Source organism: Bos mutus, chromosome 19 (assembly GCF_027580195.1).
Source record: "Bos mutus isolate GX-2022 chromosome 19, NWIPB_WYAK_1.1, whole genome shotgun sequence".
NCBI classification, from domain to species: domain Eukaryota; kingdom Metazoa; phylum Chordata; class Mammalia; order Artiodactyla; family Bovidae; genus Bos; species Bos mutus.
In genome coordinates, this window is record NC_091635.1 from 10,624,653 (window position 1) to 10,650,526 (window position 25,874).

The 25,874-nt window shown below is 55.4% G+C and overlaps 1 protein-coding gene and 1 long non-coding RNA gene across 8 annotated transcripts in view; one reads left to right on the plus strand and one right to left on the minus strand.

Moving 5' to 3' along the window:
* The first annotated feature begins 243 nt into the window (after positions 1 to 243).
* On the plus strand, positions 244 to 20,055 carry LOC138992071 (uncharacterized). 3 transcript variants are annotated; one of them, XR_011467914.1, is made up of 4 exons: positions 244 to 373; positions 12,520 to 12,558; positions 14,861 to 14,967; positions 19,919 to 20,055. It is a non-coding gene; the product is annotated as an uncharacterized lncRNA (long non-coding RNA). The 3 variants fall into 3 exon arrangements; XR_011467916.1 differs by lacking the exon at positions 19,919 to 20,055 and adding an exon at positions 17,487 to 17,549; XR_011467915.1 differs by lacking the exon at positions 19,919 to 20,055 and adding an exon at positions 15,187 to 15,320.
* Positions 19,886 to 25,874, minus strand: part of TBC1D16 (TBC1 domain family member 16) — an 88,855-nt gene continuing 82,866 nt past the window's right edge. For 4 of the 5 annotated variants that reach the window (XM_070389220.1, XM_070389221.1, XM_070389217.1 and 1 more), the window contains one exon: positions 19,886 to 25,329. In XM_070389220.1, coding sequence (XP_070245321.1) covers positions 25,081 to 25,329 — 249 coding nt within the window. In that variant the 3' untranslated portion in view covers positions 19,886 to 25,080. The remainder of the gene's footprint in view (positions 25,330 to 25,874) is intronic. The other variant, XM_070389222.1, reaches the window with a different exon arrangement.

A 25,874-nucleotide genomic window follows, 5' to 3' on the forward strand; every position in this document is an offset into this window, starting at 1 on the left:
CCAGGCAGAACCGCCTGGCTGCACCTGGCATGAAGTCCCAAGCAGGCTGCCTGCACAGCCCTCTCGGCTGACCTCTGCACACCCTCCCCGGCGCTTTGCCAGGCCTTATTCATGCGCTGGCAGTGTTAGGACCGCTCAGGAGGGAGGCGGGCCCGCAGTGGCTTCCAGGCCCAGCGCCAGGCCCCAGCCTGCACCCCAGGCTGCACTCGCGTATCCAGGAACCACCTCTTTTTACAGCAGGAAGAGGGCAACCAGAGAGGGTGAGAGCGCCGCTCACGGTTACCCACAAGTTTCGGAACAAAGTTGGCAGCATGAGGAGTCTGGGTTCGAATCTTAGCACAGCTGGTCGGATCGCTAGCAGTTAAAATCTCAGGTAAGTTTCCCTATCACTCAGAGTTTCCCTGTAGGGAAATAACCCATCTCCCGTGACAAATCTCCCTTTCCATCCTCCTGGGACCTTTGCAGGCAAACTGCCAGGCGGATGGCAGTCGGGTTGGGAAGCATGAGTGGAGTCACTCCCGCCTTTTCTCCTGCACTCGCTCAGGGCCGGTGGGCATGGGGAGGCTTGGCACCCAGGCCAGGAGATGCTGGGTGGGTGTCCTGCGGTCCTCCCGCCTCCGACTAGGTAATGGGGGCCAGAGGTCGCCCTCCATCCCCGAACCATAAGGGTTGGAGGATCCCCCACGCAATTACTCCTTGCAGGCTCCTCTGTGCGCCCCGCAGCGCAGGCACCCACCACCCCGCAGCAGCCTGCGTTAGTTCTGCGGCCCAGGGGGAAGTGTGCGTGCGCGTCTCCACTGGCAACGGCGGTCGCCCGGCAACCCGCGCGCCCCAGGCCCGCCGCCCCCCCCCCCCACCCGGGAGCCCGGAGGGGGAGGGGGAGGGGCGCCCCGCGGTTCCGCGCAGTCCCTCCCTTCTGGGACCGGCAGCGCGAACCCGCACGGCCAACTCTAGACCCCGGCTGCCTCTCGCTGGAGCTGTGCGTGGGGGCTGGGGCACTTAGACGGTCCCGTGCTGGCATCCAGGGAGGCTGGAAAGCCAGACCTCGCGGAGACTCTGGCAAGCCCCTTCCCTCCGGGGATATCGAGGCAGCAAGGCCTCCTGGCCCTCTCCCGAGGCTGGGAGAGAGAGGAGGGCGAAGGTCGCAGATGTGAGCGCGTGGTGAGACAGAGGCAGAGAAGAGACTAGCAGGGTGCTGTGCCCGCGGGTGGGAAAGTCATGTCAGGGTGTGGAATCCAGAACGTCTGAGATGACGTTTAGCTGGGGGCTGGTCCCTCTGGGGCCGGCTGGGGGCAGAGGGCAGCCTGAGGACAAGATCACTCACAGAGTCTGGATGTGTTTAGGTTTTTTTCACCCCGTGGGGTGCCTGCATTTTAGAGAGACATCAACCTTTACTGCACGGGCCTGATTTGGTGTTTAGTCACCATTTGAAGCTGCACACTCCAACCCCAAAGTCACAGGATCCCACATCTCAAACCCCCAAACCCAAATCCAGGATTGTGGCTCATGAAAGTGGAGACACCCTGGTGGGTGGTGGTTTGGGCTACTGCAGAGATCAAATATGTCTCCTGGGCCAGCAACTAGGGTCAGTTCCCCAGAGCATCTTGGACAACCAGCTCTGGATTTCCCGAACATGGACTCATGCCATTTCCCCAAGGCCCCCAGTGAAGAAATGGGCTCCAGGCGGTGAGGGGCGCACAGGACGACTGACACCCAGCCCACCACCCTGCAATGGGGGCCTCCTTGGTGTTGACAATGACTTAGTAACAGGTCCACCCTTGGGATCCCCCTGCCTGGCCTCAGAGGGGTTTAGTGGGCTTTACCATTGTCCTGCTAAATGACCTTGAACAGGTGACATGACCTCCCTGGGCCTCAGTTTCCTCATTCTATAAAATGGGGACAAATATAAGGCTTTGTGGTGATTCGATGAGATGGTCAGGCACAGGCAGTGTTCAGGAGAGCCTGGGCTAGTCTTATCGCCTCTCTCCTTTCCTTGGCTCCCTTCTGGGTCCTCATTGCCTTCTTGTCTAGCTTGAATTCCCCTAGCTGTTTCCCCTTGGTGTTTTTCTCTTTTTTGCCTCCTTCCCTTCCCCACAGTCTGACTTCTTTTCGTCTCCAGCTCTCCCTTCTTCATTATCAGTTTCATTTCTCTGTCCAGACATTTGGTGAAGCTCTGCTGAGTGTGTGCCAGGCCCTGCTGCCCCCAGCACCACCTTGCCAGGCTCCTCAGGTCCTGCCCTTGTATTGCCCAGGGGTTGGGGCTGGGGCGGGGGGGCCGGGGAGGAGTGCTGACGTCAAGAGGCGTTTATCTGCCCCTCCCTGCCTAACGCAAATTTCATCCTCGTACTCTCTGAATCAATTTACTTTTATTGCCTCAGCTGCTCAAAAGCAATTTTTCAAGAACAAAAAGGTCAGCACGTCCAAGACTAATCAATTCTCCTAGAGCTCCTGCCACCACCGCCAGGGGAGCTGGGGACTGGCGGCCCCCCGCCCTTCCCGCCAGCCCCCTCCCAGCCCCATCACTTTTATTGCTTCATGATGCCTGTCATTAGCGGTGTGTTTGAGACGCCCCACAGTGTTCTTACAACATAAAACCTGGCCCACTTGCGGGGGCGGGGGTGGGGGTGGGGGCTGATGGGAGGTGGCGGGCGCATTTACGGCCACTCGCTGGCCCAGACAGTAACAGCTGAGCTGATGGATCGCCTGTAAGGGGAGCCAGGGCAGGAAGCATCCAGCCACTTGTTCAAAAGCTCGGCTCCAGAGGACACGCCAGAGGAGCCAGGGCCCTGGCTGCCTGCTCTCAACCCCCATCACTGTTGCCTTGGGCACCTGCCTGCTGTCACCCAGTCCAGGCCTTTCCTCTCGAGACCATCATGATCCCCACTGCAGCCCTGCCTGGGGACAGAATACTCCTTCCTGAGTATCTCCCAACCCTCAGCATCATGCCAGGCTCCACCCACTGTGAGACCCTGCCATTCCAGATGGGAAAACTAAGGCCCAATATCACAGAAGTAGATGCAGACTGGAAACAGGTCTGGGACCTGCCCAGGGGACACACACGAGCCTTGCCCAGTGGAAAACACATCTCCTGTTCCTGGCTTTGCCCTTCCACTCTCCCACTGTCCTGTCCCACACCATCCTAACATCTGATGCCCGTGGCAACAGCAGCTAAAATGCACCCAGGCTTCCAGGGGCAGACCTGCACTCAACACACTGCCCAGATGACCCCTTTTTGCCCACAACAACCTTTTTATGAGACACTCTTATGCCCATTTTTCAGATGAGGAAACTGAGGCAGAGGAAGACAAAATTTTATGCTTAAGACCGCACAGCTGGAAACATGCAGAAGGACCAGATCCCAACTATCTGTTTTTTGTTTTCTCTTTTAAAAATGGCTTAGGATATGAAATATCCAGAATGGCAAATCTATGGGTGTGGAAGGCAGATTGATGGCTGCCAGGTGCTGTTAGAAGAGGCATGAGGAGGAACTGGTCAATGGGCATGGGTTTCCTGGGGTGATGAAAATGTTGAGGAACTAGATAGAAGGGATGGTTGCCCAACATAATGGATGTGCTAAATGCCACTTAACTGTACACTTTAACATGCTTGGTTTTGGGTCATGTAAGCTTCAATAATTTGGTTTTCTTTAAAGGCTTAGGTTTTTCTGCCACTTATTCGGCAAGAGGCTGCGTGGCCTGCCTCTGCTCTCCTGGGGGAAGTATGACAGCAGGAGAGACTCAGAGATGTCTTTCCTGCCCAGCAGGAGAGTCACCTCTCCCAGAGAGCCCTCCTGGCTGACCTCACCTGCTCAGACGGCTCCTCCCAACTGCCATGGCCTCTGTCCCTCTCTCATGTGGTCCTACCCTGTGGCTCTGCCCTGTGGCTCCTGGCTCTGTTTATAGCACACAGAGTGTGTCTGTGCCTGGCTCCCTGTCAGATAGGACCCATGCATAAACATTTCCAACATCCCTTGAGCTCCTGGAGGCTCCCTTAACCCCTGGTCCTTCCTTGACTTGAGCCCATTCTCTTGTCCTTCAGCCCCAGGTCTCAGAACCTTTGGCCTTTTCTCAGGACTTCAGAGGTCATCTGGTTGACCCACAAGCCTGCTACCCAGCACCCTCTCCAGGCTAGCTTGCATGGCACAATGACAGAGAGTTCATGACTCCCTTCACAGGACATCTGAAAGTCCTTTCTAGGGTTAAATTGCCCACCCTGCCCAGGGAAGAACAAGCCATGTCTCCTCTCTCCAGGAGAGACAGGCACACCTGTGAAGGTTGCTCCCAGCCCACACTGTAGTGGTCTCTGAATGTCCCTAATGTGGGCTGTTCCCAATTGTGAGCCCCTCCCAGCCTGGCAAATCTTTCTTCTCTGCTCTCCAACGCAGCGCCCATCTGGAGCCCAAACCTTTGAAGGCCCTCTGCTGGGCAGGGCAGTCCAGCCACTTGAGAAGGTGACAGTGAGCTAGGTCTCTCTTCTGATGTCCAAGTTTTGTCCTACAGGCCTTGGGGAGCCTCACCCAGGATGAGAAGGGGTCTCAGGGCAGAAATAAAGCCTGGGATGCCTGAGCCCTGGTGGTGTGTCCCTGGAGTCAGCAGATGCTTATTCAGCCCCTGCCATGAAACTGGCCAGGCAACTGACCAGGGCCTTGTGGTGGGCAAGTGCCCCTTTTCCCAGTCAGATCCTGTGGGGAAGGCTGAGTGGGACAAAGCTAGTGAACACTCAGAAGAGAGCAAATACCAATGTCTTTAAGCGTATTTGTTTCTTTAACAAAGAGAATGACTCCCTTCTGTGAGCCTACTCACGGTGTTGAATGCCAACTCACTGTTTACCTGTTTCCCTGTTTCCCTGGACCAACCAGCCAAGGAAGGGTTAGTCCTGGAAGTGCCACGTTGCAGGTAGAGGCCCTGGGGGGCAGCATCACAGGAAGTTAGGGTTCCAGAGCTTCCCACAAAGTGGCAGGTCTTAGTGTCCATGTGGGCACCATACTGGCCCTGTCAGTCTCACCACCAGTGCACCTGGCTTCCAGGTCTCAAAATTCAATCTGCTTCTCTGTTCCGGCTACTGGGCCCCTGCCAAGTCCTTCTGAATGGGCAACAACTGCCGAACATTCTAAGAAATGCCTCCCGGGGTTTTCTTGGGAGCCTGGGTGAGGCAGGAAGTCCCCTGGGCCAAGGGGACAGTGGTAGCAGGTGGCACCCGAGCTCTGGGTAGGGGCCATCTCCTGGGGGTGCAGGCTAGTGAACTGGAGGCAGGAGTGTGAGGCCCAGTCCTGGGGCTCCTGCCAGTGGCCGGCACCTACCCCTGAACCAAGGGTTCCACACCTGCTCTATTTACAGACCTTGAGCTCTGGAAAGCTCAAGGTCTGGCGTTCCCAGGGCCACAGAGCTCCGCTGGCCAGGGGCTGGGACTGACTCACTCCCCATGGCAGCATGTGGCCAACCAAGAGTTGTTATCTGATGGTCTGTTATTAGTTTCCGTTCAGATGAATCTGTATCAACTCTATGCAGCTGAGTCCTACTGGCTGGGCTCAAGGAGAAGGAGAAAATTATAATAACTGAAAAAAATTGGTATTTTGACAAGTAAGTACCTATTTTCGAATCTAGCCAGTCCAGTCGCTGCTATCTCCAGGTGACTGATGCAAGATAATGTCCTTTCGTGGCTCTAAGAAGATTTCCCTTGATTGTCTCACTGGTTGCCTCCAGGTCCCCTCTCTCTTCCTCTGCTCCTTTCTTCCCAGCCCCCACCACTCTTTCATGCCTCTAAACTCAAGGGTCACACTGTCACCTGAACACACCAATCACAATGGCATCATTATAGTTCCAAAGCTACCAAAAAAAAAAGGTGTGCGTGTTGTAGGGGGTTGGGGGCGCGGTGAGGATGGTGGGGTCCAGGAATTTAGCCGCACCCAGGAGAGCAGTACAATCAGCTATTGTTGTGTCAGAAGTTTCCCGGTGATAAGAAGGGAGTTTAGAAATGCCGCTTTCTGAGTGGGTTGCAAAACAGAATAGAAAGTTCAAGGCTGAGAGATAGCTGGGAACAGGGAGTAGCCCCTCCAGGAAGCCCCCAGGCCTCAGACAGGCCTCAGGCTGACCAGCCCCTTGACAACAGGAAGGGGGGCCTAGTTCAATCACCCCCTTCCGTCTCCCGCACCCCACCCCACCCCCGTCCCCTGAGGGACCAGGACATCAGAAAGCTTGGGTTTTGTCGAAATTCTCTAAAGCAGCTTTGGACCATTGAGGGCCTGCCTGGTGCCAGGCACCTGTTGTATTTACCTCAATTATCTCATTTCTCAGGGCTTCTCAGGTGGCACTGGTTGTGAAGAACCCACCTGCCAATGCAGGAAACCTAAGAATTACGGGTTCGATCCCTGGGTCGGGAAGATCTCCTGGAGGAGGAAATGGCAACCCATTCCAGTATTCTTGACTGAAGAATCCCAAGGACAGAGGAGCCTGGCAGGCCACAGTCCATGGGGTCACACAGAGTCGGACACGGCTTGGCACATCTCATCCCTCACACCCATGTTGTGTGGAAGGTGGCAGCTCTCTCCTACTTGGATGGGCAGGCAGCCGAGGCACACAGATTGGGATCTGAACCCCACTCCACTGCCTCTCGTTTATCCCGAAAGCCTGTTCCTTCAGATTGTGGGGAGGACCAACTCCTCCTCAAGTGTCCTAGGTCATATCCAATTCGTGCAGTCTCTCCCTCGGGACTTTGTCTAAGGGTATCCGTGGGGTTCAGGCCAGGTTAGAGGGGGGCCATGCTGCCTTCCTGCTCATTACTTCCTGGTGAGAGCCACCCCTCCCCCATTCTGGGAGCTGATTTTGGCCAGTCTTTCCCTGGGACACCTGTCCTTGAGTTGTCATCCTCCCATTGGCATTAGCAACCTCGAGGGCAGAAGGTGAGGGCACGAGGAATTGCAGTGATCCAGCGCTGGTCACTAGCAGCTGTGTGACCTCAGGCAGGTCGCTGAACTTCTCTGTGCCTCAGTTTCCTAATTGAAGAAATGCGGATAATAATAGCCCTACCCTGTATGGTCACTAGGAGGAACAACAGAAGGTGCCTGGATGATCCCTGTTCCATCTGGGGGCTGCCAAAGCATTCATTTCAGCCGAAGCCTGTCACCGTATAGACTAACTGTGGCCTGGAACTTCAGGGCCTTCCTTATTCTGAATCTTGTGCTCTTGCCATCACATCGTGCCAGGCTCTTGGCTCTCCCCTGGCATGCACAAATCTCCCTCTGGAAGTGGGAAGCAGCTGGGTCCCCGGATGACTGCCACAGTGTGGGAGCCCTCCACAGTGCGTAGAGAGGTTGAAGAGCGGCAGAGAAAGCACTTCCAATCAAGCGTTGTGACATCATACCTCAGCTCTATGGTGTGAAATGTAATAAACAGAAGCTTCATTTAAAAGGAAATTGGGGGAATTCCCTGGCAGGCCAGGGGTTAGTATTCAGCCTTTCACTGTCAAGGGCACAGGTTCAATCCTTGGTCAGGGAACTAAGATCCTGAAAGCCACAAGGTGCAGCCAAAAAAATTTTTGAAAAAAATAAAATAAAATGGAATTGGGAGGCCAGAGGGGGAGCTCTCATAGTCTACCATTCAGCATCAGTTGCAGACCCAACAGGAAGAGAATACCTCACATTTCTATCAAGAAGGCTACTACTTTTCTATCCAGCAAGAAAAGGAAGAATTTCTCTTGGCCTGGCAACAACCCAGCCATTGAGAGATTGCCACAACTCAGCCAATGAAAAGCCACAACACTTCCAACTCCTAGTTTCCTCCAATGAGCTCTTTTGGTTATAACAGCCCCTCCCAATCCCCCTTCTCCTCTATAAAAGAAAGTGCCCCTGCTTTGTTCTCCTGACTTGCCTGTGGTTTGCCATGGATAACATGTCCCAAATTGCAATTCTTTGCTGTTCCCAAAGAAACCCATTTTGCTGCTAAAATTCCTGGGTATTTTATTAAGTCAATACTAGCCTCCTAAATTTAGGACCCCAGCACCCCTCCCCCAGCATGGTAGCTCCTGACCAGCAACCCTGTCACCCCCCGTGTCACTGAGTCCGTCCCCCAGGTTGGAGGCCTGGGCCCAGCTTCTCTGGCCCTCCCCCAGGGATATAAGACCTTCCTGAGGAGGTGCTCCTCTCTGACAACCTCATCCTTCCGTGGAGCTCCAGGAACCCCCATTCCCCTGCCACCGCCTCCCCTAGCCTGGTAAGGCCAAACCACCACCGTCCAAATGCTTTGACAGCCCTGTCCCTCAGGTGAAATCAAAGCCTGTGAAAGATACAAATCCTGTGAGACTGTGGGAAGCCTGTGCTAGTTGCCTGGCCCTGGGTTGCAGCCAGCAGAGGCTGATCTGTGCTGTAGATGGTCTCTGCTTCCTGGGACCCTCACTCCCTCACCCAGAGCAGGGCGCACAGGGGCCCAGGCACCAGTGCTGCCTTGGAGTAGGAGACCCGAACATCCCAGCGGTCCGCCCCAACCAATGGGGCTGAGCACCAGTCTGCAGAAACCCCAAACTGTGGTTAGGTTCAGGTGGCCTTCCCATCTTGGAGACAGCCATCCCCTTTGCCCCTCTGTGTTCACACTCCCCACCCCCACCCCATTCCCTCTGGGCTGGCCCCAGTCAGTCCAAGTGCCTTTAGCATGTTGCACAACTCTCTGGGCCTCTGCCTACTCATCTGTGAAGTGGTCCAGGACCTGTCTGTCTGCAGGATGCCGTGAGGGCTGGACAAACAGTAGACAGACAGCTGGGCCCACAAGGCAGTGCCCTGGACTTTGTCGTGGGGCAGGCATTGAGACCTTTGAGACCTTGGTGGGGGAAGCCCAGAAATGGTGTCATGGGTAGCAGGGGCTTGCACAGGGCAGCAGAACTGAGGACACGGGAACAAACCACTCAGTCTCTCCTGTAGCTGTGCTCTCCACCTGAGGTGAGGCAGACCCTAATGAAATGGCCACAGTCTGAGGGCCTCTAACAGGCCAGACACGTGTGACATGATCTGTATGACCTCATGCTTTTCATTTAGTTTGAAACAAGTGTGGGAGTTGGGTATTGTTACTGTTCACATTCTATAGGTGAGCAGAATGAAGCTCAGAGAAGCTGAGCAATTTGCTTAAAGTCACACAGCGAGAGATACTGGATTGGAACCAAAGTTCTCTCAGTGCACAGAGGATTCCAGAGAGCAGCGAGAATGTTCTCAGACTCCACCCTGTGCACCCCTCAGCGACCTGCTGGGCCGGCCTCTACGTCTGGGATCTAATCTTATCTCTCCATCAGCACTTGTCACGGCCTCTTTTATGGTCTGTGTACTCTGACATGTGTCCATATTGGTAGAGACGTGCCTTCATTCTGGCAATATTTGCTGAGCGTCAGGGAGGGGCACTTGTTTATTAATTTATTATCTTCAAAGACCACGAGGCTGCTGTTGGCCAGGCTCCATGCTGAATGTGGGGGCCTCGGGGCCATGCCAGTGACCCACTGCTGAGGGCGAGGTCCCAGTAGGAAGTCCAAGGCCTGGAGGGTGGAGGTGAAGGAGCCAGCTCTGGGAAGTAGAACCAATGTCCTGGTTGCTGGCACTCAAGTTCAGAGAGCTCATGTGATGTGCCCACATTCCTACAGCTGGATGCAAGAATGTGGATCCCACCCACTCTTTTACTCAAAGTCCAAATTAGGGGAGACTCATGTTGCCTAGAGATGGGTTGGGTCTGGGAGCCCCCCCAGAAGATGGCCTTAGAGCCAAAGCTGGTACCCCTGGAAACCCAGTCTCTCTTTGCTCTCCTTTTCATGGGGACCAGGGCCTGAAGATCTGGGGTGCTGTGGAGTCACAGAGATTGAGAGAAGTGGCCCCTGCTGCTGGGGGCATGTGGGACAGCTGGGCTGAGCCTTGATGCCCAGGCTGGGAGGAGGTGAGAGCAGTTCAATGCCCCCTTGCATCGCCTGGTCCAGCTTTGGCTTCCCAGGCATGCTCTGATCCAAGAGCCCTGCATCAGTGGCCCCAGAGAAGCGGGAGGGAAGGTAGGCAGGACAGATTTGGCAGGCCTGGCCTGGGGGCCGCCAAGGACTCACTAGGGGCTGGTTCTTGTCTAATAAGGGTGAAGCATCATGTGGTCACACCAGCTTAGCATTTTGGAAAGTCAGCAAGTCTGTGGATTTAAGATCTAAGCTTGCAGATGTAGAGAGGTTCTACTTCTGTGGTTTCCAGGATAGAAAAGCAGGGGTGGGGTGAGAAGAAAAGAGCCCCAGGGAGTCCTGGGTGCCAGATACCCTCTCCCAGTACCTCCCTAGGGAGAAGGGTGGGTACTTCCATGTAGCCTCAAAGGTCAGCGTGGGTGGGAGGAGGAGGGAGGGGCAGTGAGGGAGCACCAGGCTTTAGTGGGGAGCAGCCCCCTTAGAGGGCAGGGGTGGGGCATCCACTCTGAGGTGCCAAGGGACCTTCAAACAGATAGTGTTAGTCACTCAGTCGTGTCTGACTCTTTGTGACCCCATGGACTGTAGCCCACCACACTCCTCCTACCATGGAATTCTCCAGGCAAAAATACTAGAGTGGGTTGCCATTTCCTTCTCCAGGGGATCTTCAAGAGGGAGGGGACTCAGGGCGTGGAGGGGAAGTGCGGTTCTCCCACACTGCAGGCAGACTTTACCCCCCTGAGCCACTAGGGAAGCCCCTCAGACAAACAGATAGGGCTTCCCCCATCTCCCTGCACAGCTGAGAGGGTCCAGACCCCTTGGTTTTAAGTCCCCACGTGATTTTCATATCTGGTCAGGGTGAGGACCCTGCAGAATGACATGACCACCTCCTGGAACCCAGGATGCAGGATCCCTTAAAGGCAGGTGTGCGTGCCTCGGTTCCCGGATGGCTGGAAGAGGTGACATCGGGCAGCCGAGCCACTTTATGGGAGGGATGCAGGATGCAGGCATCTTCCAAAGTGCAGAAGCTGCACCCTCCATCACAGCCCCCCGCCCCCCAGTTTCAGACTCATCACTCTGGGCCCTTGTGCCATCAGTGGAGCTTGTCACGCTCCCTGAACATTCTCTATGTGATTTTTGTGACGATCACCTTTCAGGCTGACCCAGGTCTCTTTCTTCCTGGCCCCACACTATGGACACGGCGGACCTGACAGTGTCCTACGAGGGCGGGGGCCAGTGGCCCCCTGAAGCAGCCCTATGAGTGGGGAACAAGCAGGCAGGAGGAGGAAAGGGGTGCAGGGTGCTGTGAAGGGCCCACCCCCTGGTTCCGAATCTGCCCGTGGCTCTTCCCTGTGGGTTCAGGCAAGCAGTTCCCCTCCCTCAGCCTTTTTCTCCCTGAAAACCCATCCTCTACCTGGACCAGGGTTCTGGTATACAACATATGCTCAATGCATGGTCGCGGCTATTCTCCCCGGGAGGGGGGCACTAAGAGCTCCGTTTATGGGGGGCTGTGCTGGGTCTTCGTTTTGGTGCACGGGCTCCTCTAGTTGTGGCTCATGAGCTAACAAGTTGCAGGGTATGGACTTACTTGCTCCATGGCATGTGGGATCTTAGTTCCTCAACCAGGGGTCAAACCCACATCCCCTGCCTTGGAAGGCAGATAAAGAGCCCCATTTTGCAGCTGAGTTGTTAACCTGGGGAGACTAGGACAGAGCCTGAAGCTCACTCTCCTCCACTCCCCACTGCACTGCTTGAGCGAAGGCCTGGGCTGCACCCTGCAGTGGGGGAGAGGCAGGGCCTCTGTTATTTCAGAATCAACTCCCTGTAGGCCCGCCCTTCCCCATTTCTGCCCCCTGAAGAGAAGCTCCCACTTGGCCTCGCTTCCCCTTTTTTTAAGGGACCGCCTTCCTTGCCTCAAGGGACACTCAGACACTAGCAGCTGCTCCTTCCATCCCAGAGCTGCCCCATTCGGCCCCCACCTCCTCCTCTACCTTAGAACCAAGCCCAAGGGTACATCTGACTCAGGTCATTCTACTCTGTGGGCTCCCAGCTGGGCAGGCAGGATAATCTGCGTTTCTCACCAGCCTGCAAGGGGTGGAGCTCCAGGATCTGGCTCCTGGGTGCATCTCCTGGCAGCCTGGATCTGGGTGACCTTGGCTCCTCCCTGCTGGGCGCTGGGGTCCCAGTGAAAGGGGTGAGGCAAGGTGAGGCCGGTAAGCCCCTAGAGGGGTTGACGACTTGCCTCCTCTGGCCGGGTATCACACACCAACATCCTGCTCCCAGACAGAGGCCCAGAAAGGGGAGGCATCGTGCTCAGGGTCATGCAGCAATGCCAGCTCACAGTCCTATCCATAATTCCCTGGGTGGGCGTGAGGGAAAAACCAGCGACAACAGGAGCAACTCAGTTCAGAGTCAGGTAAACTGAGACTCAAGGTGCCCACTTGAGTGCTCAGATGTCCCCTCCCTTGGAGAAGGATGGCCCCAAGCCCTTGGCCAGAGACTGTCCAAGCACAGGGAAAAGAGAATCAGAAAAGCCTGGGCACCAGTCCTGACTCTGCCATCTACTGGCTGGGTGACCTTGGACCAATTACTTAACCTCTCTGTTTTCTCCTCTAGGCAATAGGGTAAACCCAGCACTGCCCCCATCTGGCTGCGGTGAGTATTGAGTGCTATAGTGGATGGAAAGGGCCCTGCAGGGTCTGTGTCCCAAACACCTGCCTCCCTGGTATTCATTGGCCTCCTGCTCAGGCCTGCCTAGTCCGCATAGAGGTCCCATGGCTCCTGGCCAAAGAGCAGCTTCTTCTGACAGGTAGTGAGTTTTCCATCATGGGGGATATTCCAGATGACAAGACATGGCTGGGAGGATGGAGCCTCTGTCTGGAGTGGTACTGGATGAACTAACCCCTTCTCTTCCTGGGCCTCCCGGATGTGGCCTGCTCCCAGCCAGGCAGACAGTCAGCGGTGACCCACCCCTCCCAGGGGCTTCTCCTGCAGACAGTCTTAGAGGGAAAGAGGGGCCTGGAAAGAGAGATCTGTTTACCCTAAATACAGAATAAAGAGCCAGCGATGCTGCTGTTCAGGTCCAAGAGCTGTGCAACCTGCCGGGACAGGCCATCCATCTGTCTGTCAGGGACAGGGCCAGGGGCCAGGGGAGGGTGGGGGCTGGGCTGCCGGATGGCAGAGCCCAGGAGGGATCTCAACTCCCAAGTTGATGAAGGCCGAAGCGAGCCATTAACTCACACAGGGGGCCCTGATGAATTTTGATTTCCAGAGAAAATGGGCCCTGGGAGCTTGTGAATCCCATGACAAGGGACCCACCAGGCAGATAGATATTGCCAAGCAGGCTGGGCTCTGGGGTCGTGGCACGGAGCCCCTCTGGCCCTGGGGTGAGGGCTTTGTCTGAGGTAAGAATAGGCAGCTCTCAGTGGTGGGTTAGGACCTTGCTGGGGAGATCAGGTCTGCATTACTGAGAGGTCCGGGTGCCCCCACCAGGGAAACCCAGGTACCCAGGGAGCCCTTCTGAGGCCCGAGGTTGCCTTTTCTTGGCTTTTGGAGGAGGGTAGGGGACATGGGGTACTTGTTCAGATTTTGTTGAGACCATCAGCTGGACGCAAAGACGGGGGAGCTGAGGAGCTGAGGGTGAAGGCGCTGGAATGAGGGGCCGGCCAGGTGCCCTAGCCTCAAGATGGCGCTCGGGGCTGGTGCCTGGGAGTGACGGGCCGGGGCCACGTGGGTGGGGGCACTCGGAGGACGCTGGAGCCAGGCGCCTGCCCTGCCAAAGGTCAGGTCCTGCCCGCGCTGCCCTGGGTGGGCAGCTGTGGAGGGGGGATTTCATCTCTGTCTTCGGGCCCTTGGGAGCTCACTGTGTGTCCTCTTCTGGCGCATGTTTCAGCGGGAGTGATTCCTTAGTAAAGCTGCCAGCTCGCATGGTGCCCTTTTAATTAGATTTCCCCAAATTCCCTCTGTCACCGGGTTATTAATATTTATCTGGAGCACACCTGATGTGATTAGATCAGTGGGCCCGGGAGGGCTGGAGGGGCTGCCCCCCTTCTCCCTTCCCTCCTGCTCTTCTCTCTCCCTCATTCTACCCCAGCCCCCTGCCCTAGTGCCCCCTCCACGCCCTAAGTCCCCTCCCTCTTGAACCTCCAGCTATTGTCCGGTCCTGTATGCCCCTCTCCCTTGGTGCCTCTCCCATCCCCAGCACGGGCAGGAACCCATCCACACGGTGGCCCCTGAGGTGTGTGCCAGGCGTAGGGCAGGACTCCCACTCAGAGAAAAGGTCCACTGGGTGTGAAATCAAAAGCCTTTTTGCAGAAAATGGGATGGATCTGAGCGATGTTGGCCCTCTTCCTGGGGAAATGGGAATTAGCGCTGAGGATTATTTTTGAGGATTTGGGGGGCCCCACTGTGCCCACACTTGCCACCTTCTGACCAGACCCCAGTGGGTCCCCAGGCTCAGGGACCCTTGCTCCCCAGGCCTCTTATGGGCAGGGCAGGGATGGGAGCATCCGACAGCTTCCCTCCCTCCTGGAAGACCAGTTCCTGGTGAGGAGCCTTTGGTTTGCATAGACACCACTGTGTTGCTGAATCCCTCAGCCAGGTCTGTGTCTGAGATCCAGCAGGACAGCTGAGAACAGGAGTGGGGAGCCCATGCAGCCCACCTCCAGCCTCGTGCAACCTACCTGGTGCCCTCGGGCCTAGGGGGCAGGGTATGCCCAGCAGGCCTCCACCCAAACTTTGGAACTTGCTTTCTGGAAAGGAAAACCCACTAGGGAGCTCAGTTCCGTCCAGGCTTTGGCAGTCTCTTAGGTGCCCAACCTTAGCCGGGGCAGGAGCCAAAGGAGTTGTACCCATCAACTGGTGGGACATTTTCTGGTGGGGTGTCCCCTCTAATAGAAGCCACATTCTGTGGGCTCAGCACCTCATTCTACAAGCAGACCATGGTGTTCTGGGTCAGTTTCAGGCTTGTGATGGAAGTCGAGGTCTGTGCAAGGATCCAGAAGACCAGGCTGGTTTGGAGAACCATTTCAGACCCTGGGGGCCTCGCCCTATTTTGGGGACCTGGTAAGCTCTTTGGGGCTGGCCTAGTGACTGCACTCTGGTCCAGTGGGTTGAGGGGCAGTGGTCTTTTTGGTAAGACCCCTTACCTCCAGCATCCTTCAACCACTGCATGGGGGAGGGTGCAGATGCAGAGGGCTGCGGAGGGGTTGGGAGAAGCTGCAGGCCAGAAATCAGGGGGTAGGGGACCAAATCCCAGCCTTGCTGTGCTGTCCCACCTGCCAGCTCTTGAAGAAACACCTGTGAGGGCAGTGCCTCTTCCTACATGAACTAGCCTGAGTCAAGTTCCTGGATCTCACCCTCCTGAACCACTCCCCCACTCCCCATCACCAACAGCTCTGAAGTGTGCATTCCAGGAAACATGGGTAAGAGCTGAGCTCTTTATCTCACCCCACTTCAAAGCCAGTGGTTCACCTCCCCTGGAAATGCCCTCACCCCCACGTCCCTGAGCACCGGACACCTCCCACCCCCTCCTTGCCACTGCCTCAGGCTGCTGACTCTGAGCCCTGAAAGTTCACTGCTATTTATCAGCACAGCTCAGGCAGTCATGTGGCCCCATGGAGCAGTAAGACCAAGAATGGGGGCGGGGAACTCCCATCTAAATTAATCATTTGACAGAACCTGGGGATTTATCAGAAAGCCCAAAGGATGCTCGGGCTTTGGAGAAAGGCAGAATGTTCCTGGAAATAGAACGGACCCTGCCATTTGGGTAGATGGGTGGGATTCCCCCAGAGGACATCTGCCCAGAGGTCTGAGGGTCCCAGGGATGTTCTTCTAAAATTTCTAAAGTTTTCCAAAAGGGACAGGAGGTGGGCATAACAGAGGGCAGGGCCTGGATACCTGACCAGGCCCTGGGAGGACTGTCATCACAGAGTAATGCCGTCCACTTCTCACCCCCTCCCCTCACCGTGCACACGCTTCGTTGGTTATTTGTCCCAGCTGGTTGCCTTAAGTACACTTGGATTTCCTTTACAGAAGGACACTAAGACCCCACAGAAAGCAGGCTCCCGGCTGAGCTTATTTGAAAAGCCAGAATGCTCCATTCATTCACAGTCCCTATACTTATGCACCTTGGACAGAGTGAGGAACCCTGCAAGTGAGGGGCTTCTCCCATGAAGGGCGAGTCCACACCAAGAGTCCTGGAGGGCAGAGGGGATGGGACATCAAGAGGTTGGTGACTTAAGAGTAAGCTCCTGGCTTCCCTTGTGGCTCAGCCGCTAAAGAATCTGCCTGCAATGCGAGAGAACCGGGTTTGATCCCTCGGTTGGGAAGATCCCGTGGAGAAGGGAAAGGCTACCCACTCCAGTATTCTGGTCTGGAGAATTCCATGGATGGTTTAGTCCACGGGGTCACAAAGAGTCGGACACAACTGAGCAACTTTCACTTTCACTTTCCCGATGCCCAGCCCTTCGGCACTGCCTCCTGTGACCACAGGTGGCTCTGCCCAGCTCTTCTCACCAGAAAAGTGGAGAGTAGCTAGTTGGCATTCTTGTCACTAAGTCATAAACTCTTGATAACATTTACTATCCTTCAGTCTTTATTTTAGACAGGGTCCCGTCCTCTACCCTTTGAGGTCTGTTTAGTCTTTTGTTGTGTGCCTCTCAGAATCTTCTACCCATCCCCCTGTAGCTGGTGTCCAGCCAGGCATTGGCCATAGTTCTCCAGTGAACTGATCTGAAGCTCTATCTTATTCCAGAAGGCTTCCTGGTCCTTGTCCATTGCTGTAGTCTACTCTTAGGCTGTAAAGTTCCCAGACTGTTGTGCTCACTCACCATAAACTTGTGGCCACTAGGACCCTCAGTGTCTTTTTCTATTGTGCTTACTCATGGCCAGGAATCAATGAACTCAGTGAACTTTATGTCTGGTCCCTGGTGAAGGTTTCCCACTTTGTTGAACTGCACATGTCTCCTGTTGGTTGAGAGGAGTTTGAACCTGCTTCTTCCTCCTGAGGGGCTGCTATACCCAGCCTATGGCACTATCCCATTGTTGCACCATCTTAATTTCAGCACCCAAAGGTCCATTTAGAAAACCATTAAGCCATTCTCTCTAATAAGTCAAAATATAAAGTGCTTTCTTTTGTTCAGTGTCAAATTGCTGATGAAAGAGCTTGTGGCATTTGACCTATCACGGCAGATATATTATCATATTCAGAGAATAATGGCATATTTTCAAACCACTTTGTCTAAATCACATGGACATGCCCCAGGAGCCCAGAGATCTGGCTGCTCTCCTGAGATGCAGAGAGGGGAGAGCCTCACCTGTGAGGGAGGGATAGACTGAGGATGAGGGATGACCTTAGGGGTGTCCTATGGCCAGCATCTGAATGTGGTCCATGCGGCCACTGGCAGGTGTCCTCCAGTCTGCCGAGGGCATGACAGTGGCTGGGTGGGACCCTCCCCGATGGCTGTGAGGAGGTGGGGGGTGGTAATGAGGACACATCTACTTCAATGGTGAGATCACTCGTGCTCCCTGATAACTTGCAGAGATGACTGGGACCCTGATCTCACTGTAATTTTTCTTCCAAGGGTCTCCCAGGCTTGTCAAGCCCTGGTGCTCCAGGTTTCTGCTGAGTGGTGGGAAGGAGCCTGCAGCCAGCCTCCTGTGGGTTCTATTCTAAAAGCCAGTGCTCCTTCACATGGAACTCTGCTCAATGTTATGTGCCAGCCTGGATGGGAGGGGAGTTTGGGAGAGAATGGACACATGTATGTGTAGAGCTGAGTCCCTTCACTGTTCACCTGAAACCATCACAACATTGTTAGTTGGCTCTACCCCAATACAAAATGTTTTGGTGTTAATAGCCAGTGATTTAACTGAACCGGGGAGCAGGGGGCTGGGCTGAGACCTCCTGGCTGTGTGTGCATGTGTGTATGTGTGTGTATGGCGGTGGTGGCTTCTCAGCACAGGGACAGGATGGGGATAGAGATGCAGTGTGCCTGAGCATTAGGGCCCCAACTAAAGGAAAGAGCCAGACCTCACGGACTCTCTGGGTTTGGACAGAGGGTGTCTTAGTGGCAACGTTAGGCCAAGACCAGACACGTTTTGTGTGGGATTGCTCCCACCCTTGCCATGACACGTCCTCAGGTGGGTGCTGGGGGTAAGGAGAGACATCAAAAATAACCGAGACTGAACTGGGTTGATAGGGCTCATAATGGAATTCAACTTGACTGAAAGAAAATCATGTCAGTGACATTTCTGAGTCTCTGAAGCCAAAGGCCACTCTGACCTGGGGAGTTCAGGGTTTACCCTGGGGGCCCCAAAGGTGTGAACATTGAGTGGCTTCTCCTAGGGCTGGCAAGGCAGTTATGCTCCTGGAGGGTTTGAAGTGTACATACCGCTGCCCCAGAAACCTGTGACCCAGTGTGTTTGGCCTTGGGTCCGTGGAGCGGGTCCTGGGACAATGGTACCAGTCTCCCTGGTAGGGTTCGCTGAACACTTGCTGAATGGATGCATGGAGGGTTGATGGGATTGGAGGGTGCACAGGATGGTGTCTCTGAAGCGAATGGACCTCAAGAGAATTTCTGCCGCTAGCAGCAATGTAAAGACTGCCAGTCATGCAGATTGCCCATCCGTGCTGCAACAGACAGGTTGCTCCCAGGCACATTCGAAATCCTCAGGACCACAGGACAGCAGAGGCTGGGCCATTCTAGAGGCTGCCCTGAAGAGTCTGGCTCTTGGGTGGCACATCTCTGTGGCCATGACTATATGGCTGTTATTTCAGGGAGACTTAGAGCAGAACCAACACCTGATGGAGCTCCTGCTTGGAGCAGACCCAGGGTATCAGTGGCCAGACAGATTTGAAAGGCCATGGCCCAAGGCGGGCGGTGGGGGTGGGGAACATAATGGGCCTCTTGCATGGCTGCTCTGTGGGTTTGGGACCATCCCTTTCTGAGGACAAACTGACCTACAGCCATGCCCTGGAGGGTGGTGATGGTTGGACTGTCAGTGCCCCTGAACTCCAAGCGCCCTCTTTGTCTGCACTCGGCCATCAGCTGTGACTTCAGCTCCCAGGTTAGAATGGGACATGCAGGAGAAGTGGCACCTCCCATCCCCCAAAGGACAGGTAAAGGTTTCTCTAAGTGGAGCCACCAGCCATGCACGGCAGCTGAAGCATCACTTGGGCCTGCTGCCCCTCCTGGCTGTGTGGTCAGCCAGCCTCAGGCAGGGGTATGTCTGCAGAGAAGAGGTGATGAAGCTCTCTGTGGTCTCAGCCAAGGCCAGGTGGGTGGAGGGTGAGACAGACCCTGAAGACACGAGACCCTTGGTGCCAACGTTCAGATGGTAGCATATAAGCCCTCCTCCCCTCTCAGGCAAGACAGAAAGGCACATAGAAAACCAAAGAAAACATTTGCAAGCCCTTAGGCACTATGTTGGGGCCCAGAGCCTGCAACCCACCAGCATGCTCCAGAACCAGATGGGCCCCTGCCCCCTTGCTTACCTCCTTGTAATCCTTGGGGCATGTTCCCTGCAGTAGGGCTCCAGGGCATGGAGATCAGAGAAGCCCCATGCCTGAATCCCACCCTTAACAAGGTCAAATTCATCTTCTTTGCCTCCGCAAAAAGTTTACAAATGCAAGACTCTGGCTTTTCCTGAAACTGGAGGCCTAGCAGCTAAATCTCAATAAAACGCTGTGTGTTTCCAGGTCCTGCGGCCGGTCTCAGGGCCCCCAGTTACTGGGGTTCATGGGCACTTGCCCACTAACTCTCCATCAGGGAGGCAAATAGCTCCTCCGCTCTAGCAGGCCAAGTGCCTGTCCCCTTCAGATGCTTGATGGACCCCTGGGCCGCCGGCCAGGTTCCCCAGAGCAGGGCCTGCCACTGGCCAGCCCTCTGGCCCTCCTTATTCTTCCATGGGGGCCCTCTTCACCCAGCCACATTTGGACCTAACAAACCTTGTCAGACCTCTTAGAGGAGCCACAGAGCATATGTTTGTTGTCAGTATGATTTTATTTACTTTGCAGTGGGATCCACGAGAGCCGGAAGCACTGTGGGGGCTGGGGCCCCAGTGGTCAAAGTGGCCAGTCCCGAGCCAGGGGCAACAGGCGATCGTATTTAAAAAACAAAATAAAATACAGAGAACGAATTGCTTGCCACGGACATCAGTGATCTCCTGGTAATGGTGGAAATTTCTTTAAACTTTCCCTAAGACAACGGAAACCCTGCCCTCTGACTAACCCAAGGTGCTACAGAGAAGATGACCAAGTGACTTGATCTCTCAACTGGAAACGTACTTTCCTACCTAGAAATTGAGCGCAACGTGTTTAACGGCCAGATGCCTGCAGCCTGTCTGCACACCCGCCCTGCCCCCCAGAGGCCCAGGGACATCCCTCTCCAGTCTCTACAGCCTGACTCAGGGGCCACAGCCCCCTCCCTGCTCCCAGGCTCGAGTGGGTTTCACAGCCCCAGGGGAGGACCCTGAAGCCTGGACCACGTCCTGATTCAGAGCCAGGCATGCTGCACACAGACACGTCTCTCGGGGTCACCAAGGTCATGGCTCATGGTGAGTCTTCCCTGTGGCAGGAGTGAGGTGGCATGGGGTGAATTACACAGAAGAGGCACAGAGGAGTCCCCCTAGCTGGGGACGCACAGTCAGGCGGACGTGTGGAAGGGAGGGGGTTTGCTGACTCCTGAAGCAGGGTGAGCTCTCAGATTGGGAGCACGCCACCTCTCAGCCAAGGCTGCAAGGCCAAGGTCAGTGGTCTCTTCCCTGAGTGGCAGGTGAGGTCCCCAGGACTGGGAAACCATCTTCATGACACCTTCACCTGGAGAGTCCCCACACTAGTCCTGTGAGGTGGGCTAAGCCAGAGGCAGTGTTCCCATTCTACAGATGAGGGAACCGAGGCTCAGAGTGGGGAGGTCACGCACCTGGAAAGGGTCAGAGGCAGGACGGGAACCAGGTTCCTGACCCCTAGGTAAGTGTCTTCCTTCTACACAGCACTGCTCACCATCTGTAGCAGAGCCCTGTCCTTAGGCTTCACAACTGTGGTGGCAGGTCCCTCTTCTGAGCCAGGGATGGCCGGGGACAGAATGCTTTCACTCAAAGGGAAGGCCTTGCAGCCCAGCTTAGAAATCCAAGGCTAATCAGATCCTGGGCCATCTGGTTCCCCAGGATCTCCAGGGGAAGCGCCCAGGCTCAGGCCAGACCCACAGGCTCCCTCCCCTTGCTGTGGGTTCATGGCACAGCTCCCAGGCCGGCCACACCCCTGCACGTGTGTGTGGGATTTCCCGGGGACACTCCGCCTCCTTCCTCTGAGGCAGGGCAGCCTCTAGGGGCCTCTGCTAGGCAGACAAACTGGAAGAGGCTTCCTTCCCTCGGCAGGGTGAACCCAGGTCCTCCTGCTACCACTCGGTCTCCCTCCACAGGGGAGGAGAGGCTAAACAGGAGATGGAGGCTTCCGCAGGGCCACGGCACAGCCCTGAGCAGGTTCCCACCCCACTTTGCGGCTGCTGCTTCCCAGCTATTTCTACCAAACAATACTCAGATGAGAGAGCTCAGAGGGACCTCACAAAACACCAGGGAGAGCCACAGAGGCCCCCACCCCGACTACCATTCACAGATTTTGCCCCGTTTCCTAATCAAAGGTCAGAGCTGGGGGACCTCTGCCAGCCACTTCTGCCCTCATTTCAGGACCAGCATCTTCATCCTAGCTGTTTGCCCCCAGCAGGCTTTGACAGAAAACTCAAAGGTCCTGGATTCATAAACCTCCATTGTGCCTGACACTGTCCTGTCCGATCAAGACAACACAGTGCTGCTTGCTAATAGCGTCCAGCCCAAGGCTGCCAATGGAACTGCCCTTCTAGACTGCAGACCCTCCTCCTCAGCAGAGGTGGACTGGGCTGGAGGCGGGTCCTCCCCAGCCTGCCCATCCCTCCCTCTCTAATTGGCTCAAGAACACCGAGTCCCTTGATTTGTGAGTTCCAAGTCTTTCCCTGCTGGGACTTAAGTCAGAACTTTCTGGAATAGCACACTGCTCCCCTCTGCACTTAATCAGACCCCAATCCCACTGTTTCCCCAGCTTGTGCATCTCCCACCTTCCCTGGGCTCAGCTTCATCCTGCCATTGTCTCCCCTTCCTTGGGAGGGTGAACCCCACACTGGGCTGGTGAGTCTGTGCCCCTCTGCCCTTTCCTCGCCAGCACGTGTACATCAAAGTTGCCCTCTCTTCCCAGAGGCCCCGACGACATCAGGTAACGTCAGCACAGACATTAGCAGTGGGGAAACTTGTAAGTATGCGTGCACACGCACACCAGCCAATAATATTAAGTGTCATTTTAAAAAATGGGTTAAATAAGCAGCATCGCGGAAGATGGCCGTGCCGGGCTGATTATCCCGTATTTGCACGTTCTGGTGGTGGAAAGGCTAGAAGTCTAATGACTGAATTATCACCCTAATGCCTTTTGCTGGCTGGGAATAATCCTGGGGCAACAGCTGCCGCAGGGTTTTTGGCTGGTTTCCTCTAATTGCATCCAGATTAAGGGAGCCATATAAGGGCGGGCTTTCTCCATCCCTCCGGAGCAATGGGACCTCACAGAGCCCATACACCCAGGTCTTCGGCTTTTTGAGGTCCTGGCTGCTCCACGAAGCCCAGACCACACTGGGGCCCGGCCCAGCACACAGAGTGTGAGGTGGGAGCAGTAAAGGCGGGGGTGGCACTTGGTACAAGGTTTTGGGGAGCTGTGAGGGTGAGGGGCTGTGGGAGCCGGGAGGTTCAGAATGAGTGCTTTCCACCCAGGACCCTCAAAGTGAGGGAACACAGGATCCCTTTCCCTCCACCCCACACAGCAGCCCAAAGGCACAAGGTATCAGAAAATGTGCAGATGCACTCTGGCTACAGAGGAAGGGAGGGGAGCACTCTTTCCCTGCTTAGGCATCTCCAGTCCCTTCAGTAGAAAGTCATGCCCCTGGTAAAAGGCGAGTTCCAAAACAGTGTTATCTAGACCAGGATTCTGTGGCGGTAATGGTAGACTCCCAATTCCAGCTCCCTACCAACCGCCTGGTTCCTCACCCCTCCCTGAGTCCCCAGCCCCTAGGCATTGACTTCTCTTACTGCAGAGGAGGGTCCATTTCCCCACCCTTAGATGCTGAGTCTGGCCAGGTGACTGGCTTTGGCCAATGGGATGGTAAGCAGGGGTAGCATCTGTCAAGGCTTGGGAAGGTGCCTACACACTTCTGATTCTGCACCTTTGCCTTGGCCGGGACTGGCTTGTGGGAAGGATGCAAGAGGCATGGAGCAGAGCCACATCTGACCTCTACACACCTCTACATGTGTGAGCACCCTGTTGGAACTTAATAGTCCAACCCAGACCAGAACCACCCAGCCAGAGCTGCTGCCCCACAGACTTGCGGGCTAGCTAAGTGCATGCTATTTGAGGCCGCCATGTTTGGGGGCTATTTGTTATGCAGCATTACTGTGGCAATGGGTAATTGATACGCCTGTTCATGGAGATGTGGTCTCTAGAGGAGGGTCAACATAGTGCCTGGTAACTCAAGTCACCTCCATAACGGATCAGGAGCCATCCTCTGGATGGAAAGGCAATCCTCTTTTCCCAGAAGCTGAGCAGATGAGAAGTCTATGCAGCCTGGACCCTGCTGCTGGACTATAATGGTTGGTACTCCAAGATCTGGGCACTGATGGGGCTCCAGGACAGTCTCCCCAAAAGGCTCTTGGACCGAGGTGTCAGGAACCTGGAAGTCCCAGTGTCAGTCTTCTGCCCACTGGAGGACATGGACTCATAGAGAAGCTGAGACGGGAAGAGGCTGATAACTTCCTCTTTCCTGTTGATAAACAACTTTTTAAAGTGGCGCCATCCAGCAGCGTCCACTCTAAGTGAGAAAAGCTAGGGGCAGGAAGAAGCCTTGGTTGGGCTGTGTCTCTGTGATGACTCTAGCACTTCAAGGATTTTTCTCCCCAGAAGGATGTTCAGGAGGATTCTAGGAACGATTCCAGGCTCCTTGTTCCTGTCAGTTCAAGAGGGCAGCTTTCCGTGTCCTTGTCTGTCCTCCTCTAAACCCCAGAAGGAGCAACTGGGGAGGCTCTGGGAGCAGGGAGAGTGTGCTGGGAAGACCTGGTTCCCACACAGAAAGCAGGGTTGCCCTGAGTGACGGCTATTGTACTGTGGTCGCTCCCGCATCTGACCACCAGAGACGCTGACTTACAGAAGACTGGCGGTCACGGCAGAACGCAGACCCCGCAGGGAAGTGGGAGTGTTTCTGGCACTTTCAGCTGCCTTTGTCTTGTTGGTCAGTTCACATGTGCCCCTTCCCTCAAACATTACAGATTCCCTTCAGAGAATTTTGTGTGCACACACACACATACACACCTCGACCCATCCAACCCCAAGTTGGTCACAGTATTTGGTGAAAATGGCCTTCAACATTGCCAAATGTAGACAATTCTTCAACTAAGGGAGAAGAATCCGACACTTCAACAGCCCGTGCTCAGGCTCACGGGCAGCAGATTCCTTCACATACCAAGATGGTCGGGTGTTGAAACAGACAGTATGAAAGCCCCCAGCCTCCTGCTCTTACACCTCTCTACCCTGAAATCAGTGGGGCCTTTTTTTTTTTGGCAGATGTCTTCACATCAGCTTTGCAGCTGTGGCTGGAGAAGCTGTGGAATCTGTTTGATTTATTCAAAGAATGAAGTCTGATGAGGGGGTGTGCCCAGCTTGCAAAGATGTCTCTGGGCCTGGATGGGACCCCCTTGTTCTGGGCTTCCCAGTGTTGTCTCTCTCCTTCTGTCTCTGTTTCTGCCTTTCCCAGTGCCTGGCAATAATACCCTTTGGTGGCTGATGAAACTGGAAGAACTCCTGGGTTGTGTTGAGATCCATCAAAGGTGGGCAACATGAGAACCCAGCAAGCCTGCGTCTCCAGGTAGGGTGGTCATACATCCTGGTCCCGCTGTTTGGGGAGCCAACTTTTCTCTGGGCAGCTGGTGGGTTTTACTTCTGGCACTTCCGGACTCCAATTTTGTCCTTAATATAAGTTTCCCTTCATGTTGCTCAAGGGCATTTTCCTTCCATTTCTACCATCCTGTCTCCTCCACACCCATCCCCACCCCCTCCCCCATGCTTGGGACCTGGCAGAGGTCCCCTCACCCCTTGTCCAGCGCAGGGAGCCCAACCTATCTGCGGAAACTGAAGCCTTCTCGGGGCGTCTTTGGGCCCTTCCTGCCTTCTCTGGGGGGCTTGGGGGAAGGCATCTCCACGGTGCCCCCGTACGGGCAGCTTTCCGACCCTGGGTGCTGGCCCGTGCACTCCACGGCAGGCATGTAACCGCTGTCCCACATGCCAGTCCCACACAGCTTGCACAAGTCGTGCAGGCTACAGGGGATCCGTGGCAAGAGGCGAAACTGGTACAGCAAACTCCTCGCCTGCAAACAGAGAGGACAGTGGTGATGAGGGACAGTGGGCAGCTAGTGATCCAAGAGCAACAATAGCCAGCACCCGAGGTTGCTCCTTGTGCCAGGTCAGGGCCAGGGCTCCGCCTACCTCATCCCTTTTGACATCCTGATCCAGCTGAAGGCAGGGGCTATAAAGTTTCACAAGCCGCGCTCCCATCCGGCTTGACCCAAGGACGGCTCCCCCAACAGTCATATGGAAGGTGAACAGGGCAGCCAAAAGTGGAACAGGGCCCACCCTGGCCCTCCCTGGCTCAGCCTGGCCCCATGGCTCCACCTCTCTGCCCTGAAGGACTTCTTCAAGCCCTCTTCCTGCCCACTCCACCCCTGACCCCAGGCCCTCCTCGCTGCCCCTGGAAAACACCAGAAAGCTTTAAGAAGTGGTGTCTCCAGCAGAAGCCTGGGAAGTAGGGAGGTGGCAAAAGCCCCATTTATCCCACTAACCTTGGATGAAAGTTTGGCCACCTCCCCTCCCTAAGCCTCCTGCTTAGTTTTCCCAGCTCTGGGCTATGAGTGAG